At 38.1% G+C, this 19,686-nt stretch overlaps 1 protein-coding gene across 7 annotated transcripts in view; it reads left to right on the forward strand.

The window, feature by feature from the left end:
* TOX (thymocyte selection associated high mobility group box) overlaps positions 1-19,686 on the forward strand; it is a 219,601-nt gene that overhangs the window by 190,765 nt on the left and 9,150 nt on the right. For all 7 annotated transcript variants that reach the window (XM_063393546.1, XM_063393578.1, XM_063393573.1 and 4 more), the window contains 2 exons: positions 2,132-2,212; positions 14,105-14,491. In XM_063393546.1, the coding sequence (XP_063249616.1) occupies positions 2,132-2,212; positions 14,105-14,491 (468 nt within the window). The remainder of the gene's footprint in view (positions 1-2,131; positions 2,213-14,104; positions 14,492-19,686) is intronic.

The raw sequence follows: 19,686 nt of genomic DNA on the forward strand, positions 1-19,686 counted from the left end.
CAGTAGATACATGATCTTTTGAAGAACATTATTCTGTGTAAAATTCTTTGTTCAGCTCTGTTTTTTAAGTTGGCTATTAGAGTGATGCAGAGGCATTGCAATATACAAAGCAGTTTAACTTAGTCTTTGTTCTGTAGGTCAAGCTGAATGCATTCTAGCAGCTAGGAACAGACTGCTGACTAATTTTTTATTTGTTTTCAAAACAAATAGTAATTCCCCTAGTAATCACAAATGATCACAGCTTAAAAAGCAAATTGCTACCTTTCTATTTTTATTTGCAGAACAATAGGAGATCAACAAACACGACATATTTATCTTAATCTGGAGAAATTTCAAGGGTGCAAAGATACAGTTTCACAGCTAAAACCAATCTTCTTCCCTCTCTGTCTTTATATTTACAATTTTAGAAGCCTAAGACTTCTCTGTTTCCATTATGATCTTTTGCTTCCCTGGGAAGCAACATCTTTAATCCTTTGAGGCAGCCTCTGAGTTTTGCCAGCCTGTGTCTGAGGTTTGTTCTGTGTCTGAAAGCAAAGTGTTAGTGAAACAAAAAATTGTTTCACAAGCACATTCTTTATAAGAACTGAATCCTTCCAGCCTGACATTACCACTGTCCCTTTGTAGCCTGCAACTGTATTGTCTTCTGTGTGTACACTCTGTGCTGCCAGGTCCTCTCCATTACGGGACTGCTGGTTTTACTGAAGCATTGGAAGATCAAAAGAAAACACTTTAAACTTTCATAAAGTTTATCTTTCTGGGGAGGAGATGTTCATGTGTGCTTTTAGCTGTGGAATTCAGAAGAACACCCCAAAATTGTTCTCCTAAATAGCTTTGCCTGTCTTTTAGCTTTGAATCAATAGCCCTGTTAACCAGGCAGTGAGGAATGAGCAGGGGAAGGTGAACAATCTTTACTTTCCACATGTGCCCAGGTTGTGCATTTGACAGGAGAAGTGAACAACAGAGACAGACACAAAGCTGCAGTTTCATTTTGTTCAATATTGTGAACCCCAAATGCCCATCCACATGTGGATTAACCTGTGGCGTGTGACTTAAAATCTTGAAATATAACAATAAAAAAGTAAATTTTCTTTTCCTTTATTTTTCTCCCTCACCTTTAAACCTTTAGATATTTATTAAACTTTTCCTTTCAACAGGAAAAATGAGGAGTCAGTCCTGCTTAGTTACATTAAGCCCAGATGCATGCATGACTCCTAAACCTTCCCCTTCAGGAAAAGACCCAAACATGAAGTAGTGAGAACCTCATGAGAATATTTGCAAACAGAAATATTGAGTTGTGCCTAAATCCGTCACTGACATGGCTAACAGCAAGTCATTAGCTCAGCTCCATGGGTCAGAAGCTGGTTCTCCTCCTGAGAGCTTTCAACCCTAAATATCTACACATGCTTTTCTAACATCATGTTACTGTAGTGCTATGAGGTCCTGCCTAACCCTGCAGATAATCTTTGATCATGAAATCTGGGCAAAATTGAAGTGATTCTCCAAGGTCTTTAATCTATTATGAGATTGTGCACGTGCCACATTTAAAATAATTTGGTGAATTGAGAGAAATGTGCAGAAATAGATCCATGCTTCTGAGAAGTTAATTAGACCAATATGGGATCAAGACTGGAATAATGACTAACATTTATTATCTTTAGCGGCTCCATGGGCTTCTTTGACTGCCCCCAACAGTTCACCCAGGGAAGAGAGAAATTCTCTTGGCTAATCTGTGGTGCTGTCATCTCCTCCTTCATTCAGCTCAAATGTCTTTCTGCAAATTCCCCAGAGGGTTTTAACTGGTCCCACAAGTGGAAGCCAGTGGAGAGGGTCACACCTACCTTCCCCCATCCCCAAAATTTGAAAGTACGCCTCACACGTCACTTTGAGCAATTAAACCTGAGGTGCTATGAGGGATATTGTTTTTTCAGTACTGCTGGTTAGTTAAATGGTGTTTCACAGTTGGAACAATATTTTCTTTAAAATATTGGATGTTTATTATTTCGCTCCTTAAGCAATATGAGGTGGAAAGGCTGTTTACTTAGAGAAACTTTATGAAAATGCATGAGACACACCAGTGATATATAAAAACAAAACCAGATTCATTTACCAATGTGCCACTCTTTGTTTTTAGGTATACAAAAAGAAAACCGAAGCTGCCAAGAAGGAGTATCTGAAGCAGTTAGCTGCCTACAGAGCAAGCCTTGTATCCAAGGTAACACATAATTTATATACATACACACATATATATAGTGACATATTGCAAACCAATTTCAGCTGAGCACCACAGCAAATAGCCTTGTTTATTAGCACCTCAAACTTGCTTTGAAGTTGCAAATGCTCAATAAACAGAGTCACCTGTCCACCTAAAGATCTTCTTTCCCTCCTGGTCACCAAGACAGCACTTCAGTTTGGGAGTAACGTGCCAGTTCAACAGGGGAGGGAGGTAGTGGTAAGCAGACCTCCATGTAACAAACATGCCAGGCAGCCACTGTGCTACCTATAAGGGAAAAAATATATACATCATGCACAAAATGCCTGGGTTTGGTTTTGTGGGGTTTTTTAGTACTGCTTTTTACCGTGCAGTCACAATACAGAAATAGTCAAGCTCAGATGACATTGCAGATTTTCATAAGAAATGTGAATTTCCATTTTACATCCAGCAAGCCACTGTGAACACAGCATAGGTCACCACTAGACAATGGTGGAACATTCTTTACTGGAACATACCAAATAAACAGCCAGTAGCAATTTTCTAAATAGATTTATTCAAACATTTATTCAAACTGTGCCCATAATTTTGCAGTACACTCTTTAGAATTTGTAATAGACTTTTAAATATGCAGAAGAATGTGAAATTACTGTGCTGTGTCAATGTGAAAAACCCATTGAGCAACTTCAGAATCATACCAGTTAAAACCACTTGTTTTAGGTCTATCAAAACAAATTTAGATATATTTTGTTGTTACTTAAATAAAATCAATTTCAGAGGTAAAGAGCACAGTATGAAGGACTGGCATATAGGACATGAGAAGAACTTCTTGGTTAGTTTCAAAATATTTCTGGGGCCCTGCACACAATACTACTCTGTATACTATATTAATTTTTCAGGGGGGTTGCTATATGATTTACCGTGCAAGAACTTTTCATGCATGTTTGTGCATTATGTCTGTATTTGGTCAGTGTTTGTTCTGAATTTAAAAGTCTGAAATATGAGTGTCACCCAATTAATTTTTGAGGGTTGTATCCTACAACTTTCCACTTTTTAGCTGCCATTATAAATACTCCTGCATTTAGTTAAATTAATTTACAGTATACCTTTCATTTCTGTATTAGGACTGTTTGGTTCCAGAAATAATTATTGCCTTCAGAAAGAGTACCATGTGAACACAAGCAAACCTTTTGAAATAACTTGCTTATTGGCAAAAATTGCTTATTTGGTCTAAAAAGCTCAAAATATTCAAAGTTTTAACCCAGCTTTTCATCTGAGAAGATAACTTGGCTATCATTATTCAGCACATCATGGAGTATTTATGTAACACTCTATGTGGCTTAATTTTGAAATGCACAATAGAAAAAGAAAGGGGTTTTTAAGATAAAAAGTGTATTATGGAATTTTCTAAAGTTTACTTTTTAGAAAAATATTTGGAAGACTGTTGATCAGTTCAGTGCATGAATCAGTTTGTGCAAATATTCAAATTTGTTGTTAGTCAGAAAAGCACTGAAGCATTTTCTTAACTTTTAAGCAATTATTTAAATTCTGTCCATAATGCAATATTTTCCTCTAGTGTGGAAAGTATAAAAATATAAACTTAATGAAGCTGAGTGCTGATTGCTTATTCCCATGAACACACTCAATGAATCTAACAGAGCTGGCATGTAACTAAAGCAAGCCCATTTTGGAATAAGGATGTAAAATAACCATTTGTAATATAATATCAGTATGTTCTACATTATCATTATTAAATATTTATATGGCACCAGAAGAGTTGTAGTTCTTTAGACAAGCCTGTAAGCATGAGAAAATATATATAATACATAATTAAGATTATTTGGAGTCAATGTGGTCTTTTATGTCCATGTTGTTTCATTACCATCCATAAAAAACTACTTTTAGATGTATTATTAAGATTCCAAGACCTCATTATCAAAGGTTTAGACATGCCAAAAGTAACGCACTTTTCCAAAAATTCTTTATTGCCATATTAATAATTTGCTCACATATATATTTTATACTTTGTACCTCACTGTGTGGTACCTCATACTTATAATCAGGTGGTCACCCTGGATCCTCCTGAGTTATATTTGCTGCATGTTGTTTAACCTTGCTGCTTTATAGAATTTTCTGTGCTCATCCCAACAGTGCTTTGTGGTAAAAAAATTCTCACTAGTACTTGGGAGCAGGAAGTTTATATTGTCCATATTTGCAAACACAGTTAAATCATTGTGAAATCAGGTACTCAGTAATTTTGTGTGTTCTCCCTGGAAGATCTTTCCTCAAAGTATTTGAACAATATTAAGCCCTTCATGTTCATAGCATAATGACTTCAAGGTGGCAGCTTTGAGATGCTCAGTTGTGCTTCATATCCCATCAGGACATGCTTTTGTTATCCAAATGTTATCCAGTTCTCAAACTTTCTTTCAAGACCCCTTCCTAGAGGTCTCTGGCTGCAGGAAGAGGCAGGCACAGGTAGGCAAGGGTTCTGCTCAGGTCCCCTCTGTCCAGCTCAGCAGGTGCCTTACACCTCCCAGAGCAGCTGCTTTTCCTGTTTCCTATCTTTTTCACACTGACTTTGCTCCCTTTTTCATTAAGTATTACTGGTTTTTAAACTAGTGAGCATATGAAAGGTCTTTGTGCACATTTTTCTGCATTTATTTGCAAGTCTTCTCTTTTCTGAAAAGCAAGAACTGGACATATGCCATGTTCTACCTCAGTAGGCCAGACGTGTAATTGAATTCATGGCACCCATCTTGGCCATTTGAGATTCCAGAATAGTCAAAGTAGAAGATTACAGAGAAACAGGGTGGAACTCCTATTGACAGCAGAATAGTGAAATTCAGACGCACTGCTGTTCATCCCAAGCTCTGGGGTGGAAGTGGAGAATCTAGTGGAGAGAGTGACCTTCTCCATGACACTCAGCTCCTTGCCCCATTTTTTCTCCCCTCCCCTCCCTGATCATTGTTTAGAAAGCTGAGCAGTTCTGTCTGGAGTTTGGCACACACACACACACACAGAAGTCACACACACACGGTGTGTATCATATCAGACTGTGCTATTTGACAAAATCATAGCTGAAAAGTGTGGAGGTGTCACCAGTAGCTCTGGTAATAGGATTGCCAGCCCATCTCCAGTACACCTTAAAATGCTTTCAGGATGTCTTTGTAAGACATGTATGGCTACCACGCAGTAAATAAGGTAAACATATGATTGTATAAATATGTCAGTATGCATTAATTCCCATTCATTTCTATTTACTGTTATTTTCTCCTTTTTTACACTGGTTTAAATTAATGCATGTGTTGTTGAGTTTGTTTGTGTGTGTAGGAATTGATAGGTAAAGTAAAAACACATAACAAAGCATTATATCTTCTGCTATGCAGATTGCCATATTGCTTATAGTACTGACTAAGCCTTTGCATTGTAAACAAGTGTCTTTATATTTGCCCTTAGTTGCAACTTTTAGTACTATTCAGGTCCAGAAATGCAGTCTCTGGTATCTGGTAATTTGTAGAGCATTACATAAAATGCTGTGAATTGCAATTTTACTTTTTTCATAAAACAAGCATTTTTTCTAGCCTAACCAGCCTTTTTTTCCAGCTGACATTAGAGTTTTTCCTGGATCTTTCAAATACATATATGTAATACAGATATATATGGATAAATATTAAATACTTTCATATATTACATATGCTCATCTATGAATATTTATAAAACAATATATGTATGTTATGTATTCAACATGCATAATATATTTGTGGGCATATAAGTGATACATATATGTATGGTAATTATAGCAGTACAAATGTATCTGTTCCAGTAGTGCAAAAAAGATTTCTGTTCCCTTTTTAATTCTTTTTGACTAGACAAATCTTTAATTCTCTTTGTGTAGTGACACAATTTCAAGTTTCATGAAGATATATATTAGCAACTATGGCTGAAGCTAAAACCCCTCAGCAAGGGGAATATTATTCAAATTCAAAATACTCAAGCATATTTCAAAACTCTGATGTATCTAAGTCAAACTGGTGTCCTCACTTGACTTTGAAGTGAGCACATTGGACATTTTTCAGTTTTGTGGACAGTGCAAATCCTTTGGACATGTAAAATTGCCTCTTAAAATATATGGCAGACTTAGCTTTTCCTAGTCCATCATCTTGCAACTGTAGTTCATAAGAAAACTAAAGGTCATAGCTGTAAGACTGACACTGCCTTAATGCCATTAGCACAGCAATTTGTAACCAGAGTTCTGAGGACCCAAAGTATCTGTTACACTGCCTGTATTGTAATAAAAATGATCAGCCTAAGGAGCTAAAGTCTCTTAAAAATGCAGTGGACATACATCATAACATTTGACCTACTTGTAAAAAGCAATATGGAGACCATGATTAAAAAAAAAAAAAACAACAACAAAAACAAAACCCACCACACAATCAGCACAAGTAAACAAGCAAACAAAAACCAAATAAAAACAATAACAACAAAAAAAGCAAAACCCAAAAATAACCCAAAACTAAAATTTGTATTAGTTTCCAATTTCATATATGTATGTGGTGAGACCACTTGCCTAACATATAAAAAAGCAAAAAGATATATAAGGTCTTCCTGATCATTCATTTCCCAACTCCTAAATAAATAAATGTGTGTGCAGTGTGCTTTCTCCACAATTTGTTTTCTTCATAGCGGCCAAGCTTCAGATGTAGCAGGGCACTGTATCCTGGCTCACTCCTTCCTAAAATAAGCAGCTACTAGGGTTTAGGACATTTCTTTTTGGAATAAAATTCTTAATACCTCTTGACAAGAGTTAATGACTGAACTGTCTTGTCTCCTGGTCAGTGCTTTAACAAGCAAATATGTGATGTTATCAGAGTATTTGCTAAGTAAACATGTATTTATAAAACAGTTGTCTAATCTCATTATAGCACAAGTCCAAACATTTTTTTTTGTCTAGAAAGGAAACCAATGATCTACTGCAGATGAAAATAAAGAGCAAACTATATTTAAGTTAGTGCTATGAATTTGCTTTAGGCTAAATCGTGTGATGCTTTACATTCAGCAGTGCAAAAACTGAGAGATGCTCTCACATAATTTCTGCCAAAAAGTGTCAGAAATGTCTTGATCTTGATAGACGCCAGATTTTGACTTGAAGAGGAACTATGTTTGTTTTTGAAGTGAGTTAATAAAACTAGATTTCACTATTAGCCTAGTGCTTCCATTTGGGGAATTAAAACACTTGTATCAAATTAAAGTTGCATATCTTTTATCACATGTACCCAGGTTACATTCATAAAACATCCATTTTTACATACATATCCTAAATGAATCCATGACAATCCCCTGTAGATGATGACAAAATGTATATTTAGATTTGAAGGTGTTCTTCTGAGCCACCTTGACTAATTATAGATGACAACCCATGGCTTGCTCCTTTGTTTCTGAAACATCAAGAATGTGTCAAAAAGCTTTCTGAACTCTCTGGGGTCCCAGATGTTGTTATTGCATTAGGTGACTGGAATTAACAAAATAGGAAACATCATTTGCTAAGAGCCTCTTGTGACTTAGGTAGGAAGGCAGCTGTGCTGCAAATATGCATATGAGTTACCTACTGGAGTGGATAGAGTTAAATCAAAGGAATCTCTGTAGGAGTTAAAGAGCTAAGCAGAAAGAGAAAGCAGTACTGGAAAGAAGTCATTCTCTCATAAACATCCTCACAAGGGGTATTAATAAAATGGCTGAGCCCATGCAGGCTAGAAAAAGGGATTCTTCTCAAGGACAGGCTTGGGGTTGGAAGTGACCTAAAATGTCAAAAACATTACAAACAGACACTATTATGTGAACACAGAAAAGCTGAGAGAAGGAATAAACAATTCAAGATGCTCCTTCCACCAAAGGCACAGCAAAGACAGCAGATGCAAACTTAAGCTTAGGTAAGCTTTGTAGGAACTGCATAAATATAAGCCAATTTCCTTTTATCTGCCTCTTTAATGCCACAGTACTCAGGATAACTCATTTTTAAGCTGAGTCAGGCCTGCCTAAGTTTGATCACAGCCTGCACAGCCTGGACCATCCTGGTACCAGCTGACATAATCACTGCTGTTTCCTGAATGTAACCTTCATTCTGGTCACAGAGTCCAAAAATTGTTGAATCCCTCAGCATGGCTCAAGGACAGACACCAGTCACTAGGTGTGAGCATGGCACCATCATGGAAAGGGACAGTGTGGCAGCTAGGTAGGTTTATGATATATACTCATGTAAAACCTGAATTAGATTTAGCTCTTTTCCAGGCTCTGAAATACTCACATAATACATGTTCTGGTCTGTAGAGAGAGGATGCCAGACCTCCATCTCTCATTTAAAGAGAGATGTTTCTCATTTAAAATAGAACTATGTTACACCATTATAGGTTTGTAAAAAAAAAATTAAAATCTGACTTTGGAATATATTGTGTTTGCCCACAAGTAAAGCCGCTTGCACTGTTTGTTGTTTGCATATTGGCCACAAGGCTCACTTTGCCCTTGACGAGGTCTCTCAGCATATATTTAAAAGACACATAAGCATCTAGTAGTACCAAGAACATTTACTGAATGTTCTGAATGTATTTACTGAATATTTTACTACAAAGGAGAGCTTAATTGGTGTTATTAATAAAGAAGTGTTTTGATAATATCTCATCTGCAAACAACTGAAATTATATTGCTCCAACTGAAAGGCTTTGATCATTAATTTTCTGAAATCAATAGTACAAGAAAAAAACCTTTTTTCTCTGTAAATAGAACATCTCTGGTTTCTTTGAGACAACACTGACTTTAGTTTTGTGTTGCAAGAAGCAATATTAGTTGAACACTGCTTACTAGAGTGAAATTATTGTAAAAATCTATTTAATTCTCACATATTGTTCTATAGTAGATAAGAATTCTGAATATGAAGCATATAAGTTGAAGATGTCCATATATATCATGTGTGAATACATCTATGTAGTCCTACTTGCTGGCAACATTTCTAACAAAAACTTCATTAACATGTTAACAAAGGAAATAAGAATAGGCACTTGTAGATTCTAGGTATACTTCTTATGGATCAGAGGTCAAAAGTAGTGATCATCAACTTGGAATGATTCTCATCTTCTGTTGGTCAGATCCTACCTGGTTTTCATATAAAATGAAATGGACATCCAGACATTAATACTTAAGTAACAGTGTTGGGCTGTGATCCAAATTCTGTTTGAATTAATAATAGATTTTCCTTTCAATTCAGTACTCTAAGGATCAGGCCCTTAGGGTACTGCCTTGTTAAAACAAGTCCTCGCTTTACTTTCAACCACATGGATGTCTATGTTCCAACAAAAATGGGATTAGAATCTCCAACAGAGGCCAGAAGGCAGACACAATTTGGAAAGATAATCAATACCCATGTGTAGGTTTCAAGAGCTCTTTGGTTATTACACAGATACCTAGGTGAGAATTTTCAGAGTGTTTCGAAGTTTTCAAATTATATCCCAGAGGGAGCTGTGGAGATGCCAAAATGGCATCATCTAGGCTGTTTTTTTTCTATAGCACAGCTAGATTGAACAAAATGTCTTTAACAAAAATCATTTCTCGACCACAGGAGTGGGTTGGATGGGATGAGGGAAATCCCAATGTCACTTTCCTCTAAGGAACAGGCACAGTCCTGGTGCGTGAGTGCAGTGAGATAAGAATGACCTCTACTCCCAGGGCAGTTTCCTTCAGAAAAGAATAGCACAACTAAGTGAGCAATGCTTAACCCCTTATTCCTAATTTAATTCTTTAATTTGGCAGTAAATCATAAGGAATTTTGGAACACAGTAGGGGAATAGAGGTGCATGGGAAAGCTCTCTTTGCACTAAAATTGGAAGGAAAGTTATGGTTTTAGTGAAAATCATGGGGAAGAGCTTGATTCAGCACTTTCCAAACTTTTTGCAAAATTATCAACCCTTAACACTTTCTCTTAAAAACAGCACTCATCTCTATCATCACACATTTCCTTGAAAATATACAAATAAAATAATTTTGTGGACCAAGGATCATGCACCACCAGTAATTTTAATTAATATAATTATATATAATATTATATATAATTATGAGTCTATATATATTTAATTAATATAATTATTTTGTTATCATCAGAATTGCAGTAGTATTTCCTTTTTTTCCTTCCCTTTTCCTATGTCTCTTCTACTTTCACTATCTTTGTGTTGGAATTTCAAAATGTTCTTTCCTTTTTTTCTTCATGTTTCAGTAAAACAACAGATTCTTTGTGGGGAGGGGGGGAGGTAGATTTGTGTTGTGCCTAAAGGGCAGTTGTGCTTTCTCTGTACCATTCCATTGCCTTGGCCTACCTATCTTGTCTTCACCTTCTGATTTTTATTTTTTTATTTAATATAGACAAGAGCATTAGGTGATGATGTTAGAAGGAGAGACAGGTCCATAGGAAATCCTTCTCCTAGCCTATGAAAAATGTGAAGTTTTACAGTGAGGTTTCAACATGTTGTCCAGAAGAAATAAATATAAGCCACTCAAAGAGCATAAAGGACTGTTACAAAAAACTTGATTTGTCACCCTAGTGTAAGTGCACTAATGTACGTGTAAAATACCACCACCTACCATTAACTAATATTCTGTCACCCTCTAGTGGTGGGTGTACATCGCCATTCTCCAGCTAGTAGTGATGGAAGATATTTTCACTGCATGTTTTTGTCTAAAAAAATTACTTTTTAGCATTTAGGAGTGACTAAGCCGCAGTGTTTGGTGGCCTGTGTGCATGGATTTGTAGTTTTGGTCTCCACTGCATATCACTGAATTCTATCCTGGAACTTTGTCCTATAAATTAGTGATGTAAATTGTCTGTGTTGGTTTGGGGCAGATTAATTAGAGGTTTAGGAGAGCTTTCTAAATCATTTGTGTGCTCTTCTCCTTGGATAAGTCAACAGGAAATTGGCTGAAATCCAACCTGCAAATGCACATAACTGTGCATTTGAAGCCTATATTGGACAGTCAAATCCGTTCTTTCTTAATTCCAATTTTTACCCATAATAAAAGTCCTTGTCTAAGAATGTCTGATGCTGCACTGGACTGTTGCAATGCCCATCCTACTCTGTGAAAGCAAGAACTGGGCCCAAAATCACAGTGTGACCTATGTGTCGCACATGCTTCTTGGTTTATTTCACAGCAAAATGACAACACAAAGCCAAAATACTTGACATCACCGATTTTATTAGCTCCAGCAATACTTACAAAATCTGTGTTTCTGACCTAGTTGCAGAAAAAATCTGGAAGTGCAGTATGCTGGAGACTGGCATTTAATGGGTTCATTTATCAAGATTCAAGTAACTGATAGTATTGATGTGTTTTACACTGATACTGTACAATTTGATTTGAGATCACATATGGCTTAAAGCATCCTAAGTTACAGGAAAATACTTGCTCTTAAACTGAAGTGTTGTGCTTTTCAAGAGGTGGAGAAACATATAGAAAACTGATTCATAGTTTGAGATAACTGAAACTGTCCCTTTTGATCACTTTACAGAGCTCTTCTCAGAGGTGTAATAAGTATTATTCAACTCTGACCAGAGACTGTGCAATTCCTCTTAACAAAATTCAGCATTTACAGTATCAAATTATGCTATCTATAGGTCTGTAATTTTATCAGTGTAGGCCATGCATCTACCACTTATGAGTGAACTCACAATTGTCCAATAATTAGATTGGTTCCCTGTATCTTTGTTAAAGGGGTGTATGGCAGCATCTTTGCAGTTACAAATGAAATAGAAATGTGTATCAGTATGTCAGCAAAGGCTTTTTGCAGCACTCACCTCACCAGGAGGATTAGTTTAGCCAGTTTGCCCTTAGACACTTCAGGAGCTATTATCTCTGCTTGGACCACACAGAGCCTGCCAGCTACATCGTGGAAAGACAAGCTGTTTCCATGAGAGGATTACGCTCTCAGTAAAACTTCCAAGTCTCTTTTCCAAGAAAGAACACAGCCTGCGTCTCCTGTAATGTGTAATAAGCATGGGACACCCATGAGGAGTCTCCTGACCACACTGCTAATTAGCAAACCTTCTGAATTGCTGGAATTTCAGCAGACATGCCAGTTGTTGTTTCTACATTCACGAGAGTGTTCTAAAAATACAACTGAGAAGAGAGGGGGAAAATTCTTCCCATGTTTGCATGAAGATTGATTCAGTGTTTAAAAAACAATATCCAAATAATGGCAGATTTTTCAGCTTCTTTCAGGCTTTTATGTCTGCATCTGAATGCTGCAAACATGCACATAATACATATTGCACACGTGTACACCCACATGCGAACAGAGCTAGGCAGATCCACAGAGACAGAGATTTGCATTAAATTTTTCATATTCATTTAATTTTCCTTCATTTACTGGAGAAAACAAGGCGTTTTTGCTAATGGAACTGCAGTTATACATAGGGAAAAGGAAGTTATCATTCTCGTCTTTATCATTGCATGTAATGAAGCAATTTCAGTAACTCTCGTGTCAACAGATTGTTGGTGATGGTGCATCCTTCAGAAAGAATTCAAATAGACTTCAGTGACCCTGGAGTGCTGAGAGTAACATGAAACTTACTCTGACTTGTAAACTGAGCAAACATGACACGGAGATCACAGAATAAGGGCGTGTATGCATCTTTCAGCCTTGTTTTGACAAAGTGACTTTCTCCAGAGGGACATTTCTGCCATTTTTTCCAGCATGTTTCACCTTTCACTTACTATTAATCCCAGTATGACTTAACTTCAAATTATGATTCCCACCTATAAGCACATGTGAGTTAATTACTAATTTTCTTTTCATCATTTATTTAAGCACACAGTTAGCACTCCGGATATTAAGAAAATAAATGTATGAAAAACAATTGAGCAAATTGAGTTTAATCAAATGTAGCAACTTACAAATATTAGAACAAAAAGTATTATTAAAATTCATATTCATTAATGGAGAGGTTTTATTAATAGTCACTTTAAGAAATCAGGCCAGACCATAATATTTCTGAAAACTGTGCAGTTTCTCATATTCTATGCAGTATTTTTGTAGCTTTAGACTAAAGATAACTTCCCTATGTCTGATGCAGGCTAACATTTATATAGCCATAAGTTTTAAACAGAATTTTCAGAGCTTTATGAATTGGATTAATAAAGCATGTTTTGCTAAAACAGAAATTATTCACAGTATTCATATTTCCCTTAATGCATGGCCTATGTAATATGTTTGATGGCATGGATAGTATTCCATATTGCACAAAATATTTCAAAATAAAGGCACTGGCACAGCAACTAGTGTATTTGTTCCATGCAGCAGGACAGCTGAGGATGGGGTTTAGCCTCTTCATCATGTGAACTAACCAATAAATAACTATTAACAGTATCAATGTATATGATAAAAGACCCTGAAAATCTTATCCAGGGTTTACAGATAGGAAAACAAGACATGTCAAAATCACTACAGAGTTTTGCTGTAACCCACCTTCCTAATTCTCCTTTCAACCAGGCCATGAAATCTGAGGATAATAATTGTGTCTGCTTATGTGAAAAAATGTGTCAGGCTTGGTTGTCTTGGTTGTGTAAGATATTAGATTAGTGATGGCAGTTCCAAATTTGGAAAAAGAAAATGCCAGGCTAGACTAGGAAACAAAAAACCTAAATTACCTGGTTTTTTACATTGTTGAAGGCAAAAGTGTAAGGTGAAAGGGATTAATTCTTTTTCTAGAGTAATAACCAAACTGCATTTCAAGGAAAATTTGATGGTCCAGATAAATATTTGCCTGTGGTGTGGCTCTTAAACAGACTTCAGGGGATAGAACAGCCATCTTTGGTAGCTTCTAAGTATTTTCTAATTTTTGTTTTCCCCAACAGAGCTACAGCGAACCTGTTGATGTCAAAGCCTCCCCGCAGCCTCAGATGATGAATTCAAAGCAGTCAGTGTTTCACGGGCCTGCCCAGGCTCACTCCGCACTGTACCTCAGCTCCCACTACCACCAACAGCCAGGAATGAACCCTCACATCACTGCCATGCACGCCAACATCCCCAGGAACATCGCGCCCAAGCCCAGCAGCCAGCTGCCAGTGACTGTTTCCATAGCCAACATGGCAGTGTCCCCACCGCCGCCCCTGCAGATCAGCCCCCCCCTGCACCAGCACCTCAACATGCAGCAGCACCAGCCGCTCCCCATGCAGCAGCCCATCGGAAACCAGCTACCCATGCAGGTCCAGTCCGCTCTGCACTCGCCTACCATGCAGCAAGTAAGCTGGAGCTTCTCACTTCTCGGGGGAATTACTTTATTTGGGGGGAGGGTGTGCAGGGGCGGAGTCATCCAGAAGCTGGCATAGTGAAAAGGATTGAAATTAGCTTTAATTTTGCAGGTTCCAAAACCACGGTAGTATTGGCTTAGTGTTTCAAGGGCAAGAAGCAAGGAATGAGGTTCACTAGATAATGGAAAACTGCAGTAGAAGTGCTTGTGCTAGCGACAGTATCCATCATTGTCCATAGATCCATCTGCAAATCTGTGACTACCCTGAAACAGCGAAATGCAAATCTTTCAGGAGTCACACTTTGCAAACAAAAGGCAGGCATGTCTGGAAAAAGGTATGATTGTAGCTTATGCTGTTATGCTTGTGCTGACTGTGATGTGTGGAGCTGCCAGAGGAAACATAAAGCAACCCAGGTTGTGTTGAACATACTAGATTAAGTGAACAAGAGTGTGTTACGTTATGCCACATTCATATCTTCATTTTGCTAAATAGGTATGCCTTCTTTTTACTGGAAATAAATGGGCTGTGTCCACCATCCCAATATAGGGCTTTTTTGTTTGTTTGTTTGTTTGTTTGTTTGTTTGTTTGTTTTCCCTACTCTGAATGCTTTAGATAGTTGATTCTCAATATATTTCCTACAAGTCCTGAGTTAATGCAGACCATCCATGGTATTGTGCCTTCCAGGCTTACAGAGGATATAAAGAGAGCAGATAAACTGTTGATTTCATGAGAGAAAATTTCCTTTTGTATTGTATGAGATATGACTATCAACAATAATATCTTGCTTTGCAAAGTGACATTAAAATGAAAATTTTTGGAATGGAATTGCAAGAATCTACAAAATTTGTAAGCACAAAATTTGTCAGTACCGGCTGATAATACATAGTCATGAGTTTGCTCCATGTTTTAGATTTCTCTAAAAAGTCACCTTTGCTAACAAGGCATTTGCATTTGCTTTCCAAGCTAGAAACATTTCATCCCAAGATTGGTCTTTAGAGTTGGGAATACTTGAACACAAACCATAGCTTCTTGCTGGGAGAACATTTTAACAGGGAAAGAAATTTTCTAAAGTAGGAAAAAACCCCAAAAGTGTTGAAAGCAATCTGCACTGATAAACTTAGTTGTTCAAAAGATAAATCAGGGTATGCTCAGGATAATTTGGATTTATTCAGAGACTTTGATCTTAGTCTCAGGAGTGATTTGCAGTAATCAGGAAGGAAAACTTGGAAAGTGTTCGCAACTTTTTCCTAGTCCAGTTATTTTTTCACTATCAGAGCAAACTAACTCAGCAGACTCATGACCACAGATATGTGGAGTCACGTATTCACGGAGGTTTTCCTGCAGTTAGTGTGAGTGTTCCAGGAGAGCCATGCTCAAGTCTCAGAGAAACTCAGGAGCTGACCACAAGCCTGAGCAGCTGGAATTACATAGAGGAAGTCCTAGGTGGGTGAGCCAGGAGAGTCTGTCTGGAGATCCTCCAGATTCCTGGAGGAATCCTGGTTGAACTCGAAGGCTCAGTGCAATGAGAGACAAAGCAATACTCTGGTTCATTTATCAAACATGAAAAATTGCCTCTGTGACAGCAACCTGTTGAGATCCTATAGCTATGCTTCAATGAGTTTTTATTGCACAGTGATTCAGTCTTCCAAGTTCAGACTGTTTGCCAACTTCAGTGTCACTTGGATATTACTTGTCCAATGCAGAACTCCTTATGTCTTTTCCAGAATTGTTAGGCATAATTTACTGAATAGATTTGAAAATCTGTCTCTATTTAGTGAATTAATAATACAGTTGGGGCTATCAAAAGATGTAATGCAGATGTTAGATACTTACATATTGATATATAAACCATCATTTTTGTATAAATAAACACTTTGGCATTACTCTAAACTCTCTACCAAAGAAAAGGTAATGTACTATGAACCTGCTGATGTTTTATTTTGCCAAGTTGCAAGCTTGTAGCATAAGGTGTCTACATCCACGGTTTGAAAGTATTTTCAATCATCTGTGAGATATGTGGCACACAGTTTACTTGTTTCTAGCTCAAGAAAAAATGTAGGACGTTTGGTTGTAGAAAACAAGTCTCTAGAAGTCAAAATGTAGACATTTATCATGATTACTCTTTTTTTTTTAAAATTAAGGACAATTACAGTTAAGTAAAAAATGCTGTATGTCTGTGTTCCTGCTGAACTCACAAAAAATTAGGTTGAATGCTTTTTACCCACTCATATTCCTTAGCAGAAAGGCTGAGGCTTTTAATGAAGATACGGTGGTGTGATATTTCTGTTTCACTCAAGGTGCTTGTTACTTGTTGAAATGCTACACTGCCAATCTACAAGTCTCTTTAGGCACTGTATAATTTCTACAAGCCATTTTATAGTTCTTACATTCCTGCTTTTGCTTTACTGTAATGCAGCTTTTGAGCTCTGGAAAGTCTATGTCATTTCACTTGGGAATATTTGTTTGGGGTTTTTTTAGCATACAACAGCTTATAGAGTTTGTGAATTGAATTTAAATATAGTAAAATTTATATTGCTTTATAGGGCTAGAGGTGTACTAACAAAAGCATGAATTGCCATGACAGTACAGAACTATGATATCCTGCTCAGTTTCTTAGGTATGATCCTTTTTAGTCAAGTGTCGGAGTCCATGTTTCCATGGATCCTCCACAGAGAGTGAAAAGTACAGAGATAGAATTAAAGCCTTTAGAAAAATTAGAATGTATAAAAGCTTTAAATGCATAAAGTAGAAATCTAACCCTTAGCTTTAAGCTTTACATGCCCTAAGTCCTAGTTCAGTGTAGAAGGACACAGCTTCAGGCCTAGTGATAGAGTATAGACATAACAAAAATAGAGTAGGGTACTGTTTATAATTTTTAGTATGAGTTTTATGTACAACAAGGTAGAACCTTATGCTAGTAAGATAGAGTTTTACGTTAATAGATATGCTTTGTGCGTAGGTTTTGATGCTGATTTTCGTAGTTTTACGAACTTTAGAATTGTACCTAGATTGGTTAGTGTGTAGATAAAAGATATGAATATGCATTTTGCAATTTGGGATAAAAAGCCTCTGGGTCAGTTGGTCGGGGGATTGATTGATCAATCCGATCTATCGATCCAACCTCCACCTCCTGCAGCCTGAGGAAGGAGCCTTGCCAGGGAGCCGAATGGGATTCTAAAGGTATCATCTAAAGGTAGCCTGGGATCTGGGCCCTGGGGTCCCGTTCCTTCCCCCTGCGAGGGTTCGGGACCCCAGGGATCCTCCCTGGCCCCTGCGATCCCGTCCCTTCCCTTTTTCCCTGTGGCGTTTGCCCCGGGACTCTGTTCGGGGCTGCTGGAGAGTCTGTGAGGGTTTCTGTCTCTACAACCGGGAACTGCAAGGGTTTGGGACCTCGGAACCCTTCCTTGTCCCTGCGGCCCTGCTTTCGGGAACTCTGCCGAGTTGGGGACCCCCCACTGCCACTGTGATCCCTGCGGCCGGGACCCCTGTCTGGGATCTGTGATCTTGTGTTCCCTTTCTGTTATTGTGACCCCATGGTTGGAAAATCCTGCTTGGGGTCAGATGGGAGGCTGATTTACCTAGAGGCTGTAATGTCAGATGTGTGCTTTGCTTATAGTCTTACTAGTTCTGCTTGTTAGGAATTCTGTGCTTTGTTTGCTGTTTCATTAGAACTCTGTGTGTTAAGATTTCTGTGCTTTAGTTATTGTCTTGTTTAGACTTTGTTTGCCTAGGTTTGTAATTGGTTGTAGAATAAGGCCGCTCTTAGAACTCTCGTGCCTTCAGATATGTGCTTTTGTATAAATAAACTACTTTATTTAGATACTAAGATGTGGCAAGATCTTTAGAGACTTTATACCCGTACCCAGCCTAGGCAGTCAAGAAATGATAGAAAACACAATACCAGGATTTCAAACTGTGTTAGAACACAGAGGACAGGTTGGTCACCAGGACGCAAATAGCAAAAAGTCAAGAGACTACAGCCTGAAAGTAAGGGCCTCTTTCTGACTCAGTTGTCAAAGGACTCTGCTCTCCCTTCTGCTCAAAGTAGAGCAAACACTCTGCTGATCACAGAGCTTGTTAAAGAGGCAAAGATGCAGTGGGAGAAAAATGGAGCTGTCCCAGCAGCTCAGAGTCAACAGCAGTAAGGGGAAAGAGGAGGCACCACACTGTCTGTGTGGCCTATGGTGAGGAGGGATGGGGAGCTCTGGATGTGATGTTCAGTCCCAAACAACACTGTGTAGAATAGTCTCGGGCATAAAAAGGCAGCCAAGAAGAATAGGACACTATGAATTCTGATAAAGCAGAGCAAGAGTTGCCTTTAAGCCAGCTTTTTTTCACTTCCTTTTCCCTCAAGTTGTTTTATTTCTTCCATTCTTAAGTATGGACACCGTAAGCCTTTCCAAAGACTCCATGAAAGCAGCAAGAACAAAAACTAGTTACCATACCTAGGGAGTGACCTGCAACAGGAGTCATTTTCCTCTTTAGAAGCCTCAGCATTATTCATACTAAACAGACTAATACACTATAAGGAAAAAAAGAGGCAGATTTTGTCATGTCACACTGCAGCAGGGAGCTTAATAGGCCAAAGAAGAGTACATCTGCCAACAGCTTCGTAGCAGTCGTCTACTGCAGGTGTTGGCATGCTCACCTGGCTGGGCACCTTCATTGCAGACTGTACTGGAGGCATATTAGAAGTAGAAATCATCAACTGTGAGTTCTCTCTCTTTTTTTTTTTTTTTTTCCTTTTTTTTCCAAACATCCCTCTTTGAAATAGTGTGACACTCAACAGTAGCAGGCTCTGCGAATCCCTGCCCTCAACAGATCCCCTACTTGAACTCTGGGTCTGTGACTTTTGGTCAGTCATTTTCTCCAGGAGAAGGAGGATAGTTTCATATCAAAGGCCGTCATGTAGTATGTCTGAAGGACTGCCAATTCCAAGAAAACCACACTGAGATCCAGATTTCAGTCCTGGCAGGCAGGAACACTGTTCTCCAAAAACCATTGTGCGTGAAATTCACAAACTCTTCCATGCAAACTTTGAGGAGGGACTGATAAGAAGTGCTGACCTGGGGAGAGAGTTCTGTTCCCATTGCTTCCAGGACAATGAGCTGATCTTCATCAGCTCTACAGGGAACAGCATGTCCTTCTCCATATCCAGCACTCCCTCCCTGCACGTGTGCAGCTGC

This window comes from Prinia subflava, chromosome 1 (genome assembly GCF_021018805.1).
Source record: "Prinia subflava isolate CZ2003 ecotype Zambia chromosome 1, Cam_Psub_1.2, whole genome shotgun sequence".
Lineage (NCBI taxonomy): Eukaryota > Metazoa > Chordata > Aves > Passeriformes > Cisticolidae > Prinia > Prinia subflava.